Here is a 13,571-nt window from a genome sequence, read left to right as displayed (position 1 = left end):
TTGCATTTGCAAGGAAGAACCAGAAATGTGCTCATGGAGTTCAGATGCCCCATCACAGTACATATAATATGAACAAAGCACAACCATAACTAATGAACCGATGCAGGGCACCTTATAGATGCTGTGCAAACTTGTTTGGTTATGGTGCTATAGATGGTATGAAGGGGGACGTTTTTAATGTATATTTTTAAAATCAAACTCTTTATTAGAGTCATTGCAGGAAGCCACACCGTACATGTAATGGTTTTCGGGTTCTTGCCCCTTGTCAATTGGATGCTTTGGGTTGTGGCCCCTTAGTAACTGTCTGTGCCTCACCTTCATAATGTTGTTCCTGATTGAATATGTCTTACTCCCAACATGAAAATGAAGCCTTTTAATAGTATATTATATTTATGATTATGATTTGGAGCCGAGTCAAATTTATTACAAAGGGACCAGGAGATGAGCGTATAGCAGGGGCTGGGGTTAGGGGAGATGTGAGGATTTGTGATGGCGAACCATTAAATCTGAAACATACACCATATCTCAAAAGCAAATATTTTGAGATGGTGTGCCTTTGACTTTATTGTAGTTATATCTTAACTTAACCGAGTACACACTATGAGCTTCTTGCAGTACGTTGCTCATTATTTTGACAAATATGATAAAATACCATTGTAAGAATTACAAAATTTGTACTCTTTTTATCATTTAGGGCCATCAATTTAGTATGTACACAAAAATCTATCAAAGCTTGACCCCTCCTCCCATCCTTGTACACATGCATACTTTTTTACACCCACCCACCTGTGTACATATGCTTGACGCATCCCATGCCCCAAAATTCTATAGAACAGTCTTAATTTAATCCACACAGAAATAATCAAGAAATAATAATAATAATGCGTTTAATGAATAATAGTCCACCGACGTTAAATGTCTGGCTACATCAAAGAAATAAGCTGTGTAACTCTAAAAAGTTTGTTTAGTGTCTGTTAAAAATCAAATGCCAACTGAACAGATTATGTGATGTTCGGAAATACTGCTGTCAGATAAATATAACACTACACGCTGAATGTCATGGTTGTTTTCGAGGTATAATGAGTGACAAGAAATGGTTTAGTTACTATATCTATAACTTTTCAAATAAGTTTAATTACTTTGTGGATATAAAAAATCTTACCAGAAAAATAACAGTAATTTTCAGTTTGATCTAAAGTACAAACATATGCAAATTTTTAATATGAAAAAAGTCTATATGCAAAAAGTGCTGCACAGAAAATGATTTTATTTAACTCACAATGTCAATGGCTGAAGCATTCATGGCAATTTTGAAAGCCAAATAACTTAACAAAGTTTTGTGTATGCTTTAAGGAAAAAGTAAAAAAGGTGCTTGTCAGTGGCAAAGCTTATAGTTTAAGACAGGCAAATATAAATTGTGGAATGAAATCTACATGATGGCATTTATTCTATGCTTAAGATGATTTGATGCCGTGTGCTTTTGTGACATCAGCTTTACATAAATAATTCAAATATCACATGCTGTATGAGTACAGATTTGTTCTTGTTTACATATGTGGGTATTTGATGTTTAATTTATCTATCTAAATGATGATGTAATAATAAAAATAATACTTGCCATGTGTGAATGCATGCTCAAGGACTCAGATGCTTCATTGTGCTCAAGCTAAACTTGGCAAACGAGAACTGTATTATTGCTATACTGTTACAGTGCTCAAAATCATTACAAATGGTTGGCTGATTGGCTGGTTTTTAATGGCATTTACTATACATTATTGGTTACATTATGCCAAAGAAATGGGAGCTAAGTGCCCCTTCCATGGACACAATGAGGTAGCCATCCCTGGCTGACCTGTGCAGGTACGCAGTGTCAAATAATTAATAAATACAATATCACACTTAATATCAAATGTCACAAATGTGGTTGTAGAAGCTCCCTGAGCAGGTGAGATTGTAATTCGCTAAAAAGAGAAATCACACAAAATAAATGAGAATTATCTACATTGCCATTCATTTTAGGTGTCTGCAATATATCAGTGACCTATTAGGTAGGTTCTACCACATAAAATGTTTTACATATTAAACCTGCAAGTCTGGCTATAATTTTCAAGTCTGCCTTTCAAGCTTAAATGGGATATCTCAAAAAGCATCATGATAAGAAAAGAAAATGTCAAAATAGAGTTGAGATTTATGTATTTATTATAATGATTTCAACAACTAAAGTTAAAAAAGCCAATACTGTATCTCATGTTATTTTTCGTACATGAAAAAATAATTAATTTCAATGTATAAAAAATTATACATAAAATAAATAATTATCATTTGGTGATAATGACTGTTTATGAAAATAAAAGAATCATACCTGAACAAGTTCTATGAAACACACACTACTCAACAACCTAACAGCACAAACGTGCAAAGTAAACATATATTTTCTGTCTCATTCTGCTCTCAAGAATCTAATTACAATAAATATAAAAGTACTCCAATATTTTTGTTGTTATTAGTGAACGAGAGAGAGAAAGAGGATTATGTCTCAGTGTGCAAGCTCGTCTGCATTTAGAGCATATGTAGCTGTTATATTGTGTAATGTTGGCAAAATGATTAAGATGGTTTGAACATGTATTAGTTATGGGTATTATGTTTTGGTAAATTGTACGCAAAGATATGAGACCACATTGTCAAGAAATTAAGTGCAACTTTGTATTTTTACATTAACAATAATCTCATTATCAAATTGCAATAAAAAATAAAGAACTTTAAATCATGTTTTAGTTAAAGCATGCATGCACGTGCATATGTCTATGTGAGAGAGAGATGAAACAAAATCTTGTCAGTGTACAAGACCGTATTTATTCAGGGTGGTTTTTATTTGTAGCATTTGCAAAGAGAAAAAATACTGTTACCTGATGTTTGAGATAATCCTCATGTATCACAACCCTACTATATTCCATTATCAATAAACACCACTAAATCAACAATTCATTCTTGTTTTAATTATGAAGTACATTGTCACGACAACCACATGGCTATGCAGTGTTATTTACACGGTATTTAAACATGCTTAACCTTTGGGTTATTCCAGTTGAAACCAGACTGAGTGCAAGAATCAACAGAAGAGGTCAAATCAGCGAGGTGCCAGTAGGGAAATGAGGCCCTCTTTAAGGAAATGAAAATCTGTCAGCGTGCTATAGAAGCCATTATCCATACAGCAGATGTTATAAGGACAAGCGATCATACGCATCACTTGTTATTCAAACTTGCCAATAAAGATAATAGTGGGTTATATCGCAGAACAGATTTGCAATAAAATGTTAATTATATCCAAGTCAAAACAGAACAAGTACTTAAAGATAGTATATGTATATGTATGAATCGATTTAACGGAGTCAGTGACTTTCATATTTACAACAGAAAATGACTCGGTTTTTATATTTCATGTTTCTATGACTATAATGAAACAATAAGACTAGTTGACCAATGGTCTGTGGTCTTCACTTTAGCATGAAGTAAGATGTAATTTTTGTTGGATAAGAAAACATCAAAGGTCTTCCAAACTAATTTTAAAATGCACGTGGTGTTTTGTTACGGTGACGGGCTTAATAAGAACTAATTAATGATATTATTTGGTATGGTCTGTGACGTCCTTTGTCCATTTGTTAATAAATGCCAGTAGATATTTTAATGACAATAAAAGAGCTTATATTTACATGGGTGCCTGCAGGATTTTTCTGTGGGGGCGGGGTCAGTCATATATATATATGTGCAGTATGATTTCCAGGGGATTAGGTGACCCCCTTGACTTGTGCTGCGGGCGCCCATGCTTATGCATCAATCATTGTATTTTGTCATCAACAATTAGTTATAATTTTTGTAAAAACATAATGGCAATATGCTATTTTGGATCTCTTTTGCAAACATAAATCTTAGTAGAAATTTTATGTCCGATAATTTAATGGATTTTTCGAAAAATACAAAGTGATATGTATGAAAAATTATGATACATTTAAATAATTATTATTTTGATAACTGGATTGTGTATGAAAAATTAAAGGGTACAAAAAAATACATGAAATATGGTATATCCAAAAGCTAGTGAATATACAAAAATTATTAGTCTTGATAAATTTTGGAAAATGCTTCTCTTTGCTATCTTTTGTTACTCTACCATCTAAAGTATTACAATGACTGGTCATACGACCTTACTATATAGTGTCAGAAAGAAAATAATGAAAATGACTTTGAACCCAATTTATTTATAATGGTTTAAATCTAAACATTTCTCACAAAAATTGCATGAAATAAATTTTGTAAAATGTTGCAAACTTAGCTAGTTGTATAACTTTAGAATATTTTTTAAATAAAGCATTCCATCTAATAGTTACCAGTCAAAAAGTAACAAAATTCATACAGATTATTGTAAAATTGACATCTCTGTTGAGCATGGCTGCTGTTAATCCATGATTCACATAGAAAGTTATTCGATGGCCTCTGTCCAATCTAAAAACCCCAGTAGGAATAAATATTTATCTAATCACATTTGGATTTAACATGGTCCAGCAATCTGACATAAGCCAAGCTTGTCACCATTGACAATTTTATTATAAAACCTATTGAAATTTCTAAAACATCAATATTACTTGGGTAATTTTTATAAAATTTCGTCAAATGTTTTTGAAGTTCCTTGTTGATCACCAAGATATTTTTCCCAGGATAAATGCATCAAGTTTTAATACTACTGAGTGGCTGAAGCATTTGTCTCCCCATAAACTGATTTGGTGAATCACATAGCACTGTAAACCTCAATTTTGCTGTTCTGATGATAGCTCTACCTTTAAGATTGTCATCTGCATTTTTTGTGGAAATATCAGTACAAAGTAGTCATGTTTGCATCTGTCAAATGATGTTTTCTGAGTACTTAGCATTACTGTTTCCATCTATCACACTGTTTTCTGAGTAATCAGTATCCATGCATCCACTGGTCACACTATTTTTTCCATGCTGTAACATTTATACCATTTGTGATAAGTTGATAATCTCTAAATACGTGTGTGTTACAAGTGTTTTAACTAGATGACGTGTTCTTTATCACCTTAGGGTCCAGCTTTTGAGTTTTTTATTTTTGTCTTTAATACTACAGCTGTGTGTGTGTGTCTATGTGTGTGTATGTATGTATGTATGTATTTGCATTTAACAGTATGTCAGCAAAATAATCACTATATGCTGCCATTTAAATATTATAAATAAGTAACAAGAGGCCCAAGTGGTCCTGAAATCACTCAAATGGGTGACATCTGCCTAACAGTCCAAAGCAAGAGCAGTTGGCCAAGAAATCTGTGTCAGTAGAATGCCTTCTACTGAAATGTCTTTCAATGCTGTTGACTGAATATGTTATGAAAACAACTGCTTCAAATTTCTCAAGTTTCATTGTCACACTTGATGGTTCATAAGCTGGAGTACTTTGTGTCACAGTTGCTCAAAGTCTGTTCAGCAAGTTCAAGCAAAGTTGTAAATGTTTTCATACTCTTCATAGTGGATTGCCATCATTTGTACACATCTAAAAGCCCTCCAGGCCATGATGATCATTGCTCAAATTTGCCACATTTGGTTGAGCAATCTTGAAATAAAGTCTTTACAATGTTTTTCTATCTTTAGTAATGGTAGCCACATTTGATGTTGGCTCATTTGTACAAACAGCCTTTATGCCAGGATGCTTTCTATCAAGATTGGACAAATTCCACCCAGCAGTTTTGGAGAAAAGTTCTTTAAAGCTAATTCTATTTGTAATAATGTTCACCATACCTGACAGTCATTCTGCATCAATGACTTAAAAAAATGTCCTCTCAGCAAGCTTTATGTCATGTTTGGTCAAATTCTATTAATTGGTTTCAGAGAAGAGGTAATTTCAAGAATTTTCTTTTTTTAACACAGGTGACTATATCTGATGGTGGATTTTAAAAGTTTTCATGTAATTGTACTTTTCATCAAATATGATGAAATTCAGGTTGTTGGTGTTTGGAGAAGGAGTCATTTCAAGATTCTACTTTTAGTAATGGCAGCCATATTTAATGGTAGATCGGCATCAGTTGTATTTGAAAACTCTATGTCAGGATGCTTCTGTCAAATTTGATTATATTCTGTTAAACAGTTTTGAGAAGAAATAAATTAAAGTTTTGTTGTTTTTAGAAATGGTTGTCATATTTAATGGTGGATCAATGTCATTGGCGCCACCTTGAAATGTCTTCATTCATTCCATCAAGTTTCATCATATTCTTTTCAGTGGTTCTGGAGAAGTTGTTTAAAGGTTATTCTAGGTGTGGTAATGGTGGCCATAATTAATTATGGCTTGATATCATTTATAAAGATCTTAAAGGCATTTATGTCAGAATGCTTGCTATCAAACTTGGTCAGAAATGATATCAATTAAAATTCTGCTTTTGGCAATGGTGGCAACAGTTGATGATGGCTCTGTCTAATTTGCATAAAAACTGAAAGGTCTTTAGGATAGGATGCTTTCTGTAAACCTTGGTCAAATACTATTTAGCTGTTTTGGAGAAGTCACCATTTAAAGGTTTTTTTTAAAAAGTAAGAGTAGTTTTTCTGTTTTTAGAAGCAGTAGCCATATTTGAAAGTGGATCAGCCCCATCTAGTATAAATTTGGAATGTCTTCCTGAGGGAAGCATCCTGTCAAATTTGACCAAATTTAAATGAATGAGATTTGTGAACAACTCATTTAAAGGTTTATCCCATTATTAATAATGGCATTCAAATTTGAATGGTAGATTCATATCACTTATACAAATGGAAAGTTGTTCTCACCAGGATGCTGTGCCAATTTTGGTCAAAATTGGTTCAGTGGTTTCTGTTAAAAAGTTCAAAATAGCAATTGTTGGCACATGATGTGCAACGGACACCAGGCCATACCATAATCCCTCATGGACATATAAACCAGGTGAGTTCCAAATAATGAATTGCACAAAACACTTTAGGCCAGGAATGACACGTGATACTTTTAAGTTTCTCTAATAGAATATGTCTCAGGTATCAAAGTCTGGGTAATATCTCCATTGTCAACATCACAGATCATAGTACTCACCACCTTCCATCATTGTCTTCATAATAAAAATTTGTTATTCAAAATTTGAAGCTAATGACAGTATTGTGAAATTTCTATCCAAAAATGTAGTCTAAGAACACAAAAAATTTGTCTTCCATGGGTAAATGTTTTATGCAGTTTACATAGAATTTGTTTTTAAGCTCTCAGTACTGGTACATGACTGGGTAAACTCTTTCTTAGTAAATGCCAACAAGGATCATTGGTAACAGGAAATTAAAAGAATTCTTCATGAAATCCTTCAAAGAGAGTAAATGTACAAAGGCATATCAATGATGCTCTGTATGTCTGCTTATTACTTTCCACAGATTACAATTTCCAGCAATAAAGACGGACATCTATGACAATTTTTTCATTCAAAATTGTAAAGTACCCTGTACACATGGTAGAATTACCATATATACTCACCTACAAATCCAGTCCAACCACAAACAACACAGACCCTCATCTTTCATTGCATAAAGCACAAGCAGATTGGAGTCTATTTGTTTTAATGATTTACTCCTAACAAACTACATAGACCCATTTTGCAGTTGGACTCGACTTATAGGTGAGCATATACGCTAATATGGGACCTAGCAAAGTATTATGTTGATATTCGGAGACCATACTTACAAGGGTTGAATTTTCTGAAATCCCACTGTACAAGGAATAAAGCATGATTTAACAGTATTTTATCTAATATATAAAATTTAGGCATTTGGATCCCCCCGCCCCAAATTGTGGGTTCTAAATTTTGGAAATATTTTAGCAATTGCAGATTTAGGGATCTTAAAATATATAAGATGCTAAATTTTTAATGGACATCAATTTTCAGTATCTTGATTTTCGACTTTTAATTATTAAAAATAATTTACTGCAATAAAATACCTGCTATATGGTATACTATGTATAAATATTCATAATGGGTTCCTTAAAACATCCTGAAATTACAGTGAGAGATTTAATAATTCTATGGATAAGGTGATTTCTTAATGACAAGTTTCTCTTTATTTTTAAGGTAAAATTAACACATATATGACATAAAAAAATCTATTAAAAAAATTATCAAGCTAGACTTTCAGACTCATCAGAAAGGACGGTAGCCAGTGGGGTACTTCACTAGCAACCAGTTGCTGAAATGCTGTACACAGTGATCCCAACCAAGTTTTGCATACAACTGAAAAAAAGAAAAAAAACTGTAAATTTAGAAAATACCTAAATACAGTAATTTTTTTGAATTCCCTGCGAATTTATTTTACTAAAGCATGCAAACATAAGAGATACAAATTAAGTAACTTCAGTATAAGAGTTAAGAGAAATTTAAAACTTTTGAGTAATTTGTTTCAGGTCTGTAATGATGCATGGAAGATACAGAAATGAGCTCCCTTCCCCCTGCTTTGCTAGCCAAGGATCTAATATGTTAACCCTATCTACAACTTGGAGGATCAATTCGATCAGATATTTCAGCACTTTGGTGTGTGAATTTCATAGGACGTGGTGAAAAGCCACTGCAGCAATCAAAATAAACTTGTTCATACTTGAACATTGTTTCTACATGATCGAGAAAAGGGGAGCACACAAATGAAATGGACTCATAAATAAATGATTTTCCACTGTCTGTCCATGTTTGTACAAATACATCATTACCATCAAATACAAATGTCATGGCTTCTCTCTGGTACATAGTCATACTTTTGATGTTCAACTTACAAAGTATCCTTTTGAAGCCAATTGCCTCTATCATTTTCAGCCAATGTACAAAGCATTGCTATTACACCTATTGGTTAGTTGGCATTACATACTAAGGGAAACAACTATGATATTCAATAGATGTCACTAGGACAAAGCAATGAAATATCTGATTGATCTGCAATGGTGTAGATATGGTTAAGATATTGGAACCCTTGCTAGTGAAGATGCCCCCCCCCACTTCTAGGAAATGACGTCCCCACTTTTATTGGCCTCATCAATATCAAGCTGACAGCAAGAATATTGTGAATGATACATAATACACATTCTCTGAGTCTCCATGAAGATTATCCAACTTTCTGCACAGAAACCTTTTCATTTTTGAGTCACAGCTTTAATGATTTCTATAAGTCTGTTTTAAAGACTACAGAGTTTAATAACTAAAGATTCTATTAAATAGGTGTTTATATTATAAAACTGTCAACTAAAGATTCTATTAGATAGGTGTTTACATTATACAACTGTCGACTAAAGATTCTATTAGATAGGTGTTTACATTAAAAATCTGTCAACTAAAGATTGTATTAGATAGGTGTTTGCATTATAAAACTGACAACTAAAGATTCTATCTGACAGGTGTTTACATTATAAAACTGTCAACTAAAGATTCTATTAGATAGGTGTTTGCATTATAAAACTGTCAACTACTATAGAGTTTAATAACTAAAGATTCTATTAAATAGGTGTTTACATTATAAAACTGTAAACTAAAGATTCTATTAGATAGGTGTTTACATTATAAAACTGACAACTACTATAGAATTTAATAACAAAAGATTATATTAGGTAGGTGTTTACATTATAAAACTGTCAACTAAAGATTCTATTAGATAGGTGTTTACATTATAAAACTGTCAACTAAAGATTCTATTAGATAGGTGTTTACATTATACAACTGTCAACTAAAGATTCTATTAGATAGGTGTTTACATTATAAAACTGTCAACTAAAGATTCTATTAGATAGGTGTTTACATTATACAACTGTCAACTAAAGATTCTATTAGATAGGTGTTTACATTATAAAACTGTTAACTAAAGATTCTATTAGATAGGTGTTTACATTATGAAACTGTCAACTACTATAGAGTTTAATAACTAAAGATTCTATTAAATAGGTGTTTACATTATAAAACTGTCAACTAAAGATTCTATTAGATAGGTGTTTACATTATACAACTGTCAACTAAAGATTCTATTAGATAGGTGTTTACATTATAAAATTGTCAACTAAAGATTCTATTAGATAGGTGTTTACATCATAAAACTGTCAACTAAAGATTCTATTAGACAGATGTTTACATTATAAAAATGACAACTAAAGATTCTATCAGCTAGGTGTTTACATTATAAAACTGTCAACTAAAGATTCTATCAGATAGGTGTTTACATTATAAAAATGACAACTAAAGATTCTGTCAGATAGGTGTTTACATTATAAAACTGCCAACTAAAAATTCTATCAGATAGGTGTTTACATCATAAAACTGTCAACTAAAGATTCTATCAGATAGGTGTTTACATTATACAATTGCCAACTAAAGATTCTATCAGATTGGTGTTTACATTATACAACTGTCAACTAAAGATTATATTAGATAGGTGTTTACATTATACAACTGTCAACTAAAGATTCTATCAGATAGGTGTTTACATTATACAACTGTCAACTAAAGATTCTATCAGACAGGTGTTTACATTATACAACTGTCAACTAAAGATTCTATCAGATAGGTGTTTACATTATAAAAATGACAACTAAAGATTCATTCAGATAGGTGTTTACATTATGCAACTGTCAACTAAAGATTCAATCAGATAGGTGTTTACATTATACAACTGTCAACTAAAGATTCTATCAGATAGGTGTTTACATTATAAAAATGACAACTAAAGATTCATTCAGATAGGTGTTTACATTATGCAACTGTCAACTAAAGATTCAATCAGATAGGTGTTTACATTATACAACTGTCAACTAAAGATTCTATCAGATAGGTGTTTACATTATAAAAATGACAACTAAGCTGCATTACAATATATGCTCCTTAATGTGATAATTGTGAGAGCTCCAGTCTTAACTCTAACTTTAACATTAGACAGACCAGGGAGATGGGAGTAAGATATACTGTATATATACCATTACATGCAAGATAAATGTACATTTCTTAATGATACACAAAGCAAATGTTTGCAGAATAGATTTTCATCTAAGAAACCATGACCTTTGACCTTCTGAGACCAAAATAAACAGGCTTTCTTCCTCACCCTAAGTTTCAAGTCACCCATAACATTTGGTCTTGCTCAGTGACCTTAACCATGGACCTCTAAATCAACAAGCTTCTTCTTCACCCTAAGATCAAGCGATCCAAAAAGTCTGTTCAATGCCTGTTATGCAGAACCAATGTTATTGCATGGAAATAATGTTTAGTTCTTTCTGTCACAGTGATTTTGACCTCCTTATACCTCTCTGCCATTCTTCTTTCGGTCACAATGACCCTTGACCTTCTGACTCCAAAATAGATAAAGTTCTTCCTCATGCCCTGTTTAAGCCATCCATATAAACTGGTAAGGACAGATGGTCGGGAACTCAAGTTACTGTGCAGAGACCATTTTGCTTGTTTCAGTGACACTGACACTATCCTTGAACATCTGACTCTATGACTGATAGGATTACTCTTTACTGTAAGTATAAACCATCCACAAAGTTTGATGACTGTAGATGATGGACAACTTGAGTTATTGTTTGAAAATAAAATTAGTAACATAAATATGGACTGACATACATCATAATGTGTGTGTGATTTGGATTTTTAATGTAGCTTTACAAAAATTTCAGTCATATTGCTATGATGTCTGCAGTGTGGCAGTTTATAGTGATGTCTCACATTGGGGCATCATGCTGCAAACATGTAGCATGATGTCCCACCCAGTCACATTATCCTGAGATCAGGCTGACCAGTCTTAACACTAACCTCTTATGGCTGAGCACCTGATGAGGCAGCTGTTAGTACCATTTTATAAGTCTTTGGTATGACTCGGCTGGGGTTCAAACCTGTGAGTCCAGCATGGTAACCACTGAGCCACCTTAGCTTTCATTAGTATAATTAAAGGAGTTATCCTGTGGAACAAAATTAGATCTCACAACAGTTTGTGGCCTTAATGAAAAAAACTGACAAGTGAACTCAGCCTTGTTTTCATTAATATCAAGCTGGATACAAAATTTGGTTTAAATCATAAGGGAGTTATTGTGCAAAAACAAAAAGGTAAATGGGTCTGACAGCCAGGAGCTATAACTCTGTTAACAACGAGGACACAAATATTGTCAAACTCTGCAAAGATGTTGGTACTTGAGTCATGTATGACCATACCTCCCTTATAAAAGGATCCAAGTTATAAAGAGGGGCCTTGTAGTATGCGAGTGCTGTAATGCGAAGTGTTTGAATGACTGATGGTCATATTCACCTTCTAAAAGGAACTATGTTATAATGAGGGCCCTACATTGTCAGAATCGTGGAATATCTTTCCATGCATATTGCATGACGTGTATCTAAAAACAGTATGGCATATTAGGAACTACTCTGATAGTAAACAAACAATGTACGCTCATGTAGCAGATGCTTTAGCTTTTGATTTATTACATTAGTTTGCGAATAAACAAAACAAGCTGTTTCATCCATTTGAAAGTAGAGATGATAAAGTTAATGATGTGGACAAGTTCAACAAGTCAAAAATTAAACTTTCAGACAAGCAAATGAGTGATTATGACCATATTTTCACCTTATACAAGGATGTGTTATCACGAGGGCCAAATAGTATGAGATTGCTGTAATGTGGAATATTTGAATGACTGACGACTATATTCACCTTCTAAGAGGAACTATATTATAATGAGAGCACTATAGTGTGAGATTGCTATAATGTGGAATATTTGAATGGCTGCTGACTATATTAACCTTCTAAGAGGAACAATGTTATAATGAAGGCCCTATAGCGTGAGATTGCTATAATGTGGAATATCTGAATGGCTGCTGACTATATTAACCTTCCATGAGGAACTATGTTATAATGAGGGCCCTATAGTGTGAGATTGCTATAATGTGGAATATTTAAATGACTGATGACTATGTTCACCAACCAAAAGGAACTTAGTTATAATTAGGGCCCTATAGTGTGAGATTGCTATAATGTGGAATATTTGAATGACTGACAACTATATTCACCTTCTAGGAGAAACAATGTTATAAAGAGGGTCCTATAGTGTGAGATTGCTATAATTTGGAATATTTAAATGACTGACGACTATATTCACCTTCTAAGAGGAACTATGTTATAATGAGGGCCCTATAGTGTGAGATTGCTATAATGTGGAATATTTAAATGACTGACGACTATATTCACCTTCTAAGAGGAACTATGTTATAATAAGGGCCCTATAGTGTGAGATTGTTATAATGTGGAATAAAGAAAGTGGAGAAATAAAACTAAGCACCTGATAGATAAGGCAAAAGAGAACTACTATAAACACGCTATTAATGAAAGTAAGAGTACCAAAACATTGTGGAAGCATCTAAAAGAGCTAAACCCACCCAAGAACAGTTGTCTTCCCCCTAGACTTAAGCAAAATGATGATATAGCAACATCTGTACAAGACAGTGTGGAAATGTTCAACAATTTCTTCATAAGCATCTCCAGTAAGAGTATTCAGAACCAGACAAACATCACAA

At 32.9% G+C, this 13,571-nt stretch overlaps 1 protein-coding gene across 1 annotated transcript in view; it reads right to left on the bottom strand.

The window, feature by feature from the left end:
• Positions 1 to 873: 873 nt before the first annotated feature.
• Positions 874 to 13,571, bottom strand: part of LOC149798978 (tripeptidyl-peptidase 2-like) — a 136,308-nt gene continuing 123,610 nt past the window's right edge. The window contains exon 29 of the mRNA XM_089957889.1: positions 874 to 8,273. Coding sequence (XP_089814015.1) covers positions 8,184 to 8,273 — 90 coding nt within the window. The 3' untranslated portion in view covers positions 874 to 8,183. The remainder of the gene's footprint in view (positions 8,274 to 13,571) is intronic.

Source organism: Sinohyriopsis cumingii, chromosome 5 (genome assembly GCF_028554795.1).
Source record: "Sinohyriopsis cumingii isolate HCF-2022 chromosome 5, ASM2855479v2, whole genome shotgun sequence".
NCBI classification, from domain to species: domain Eukaryota; kingdom Metazoa; phylum Mollusca; class Bivalvia; order Unionida; family Unionidae; genus Sinohyriopsis; species Sinohyriopsis cumingii.
The sequence above is the reverse complement of the archived record's forward strand: the minus strand, read 5'-3'. Positions and strand labels throughout refer to the sequence as shown.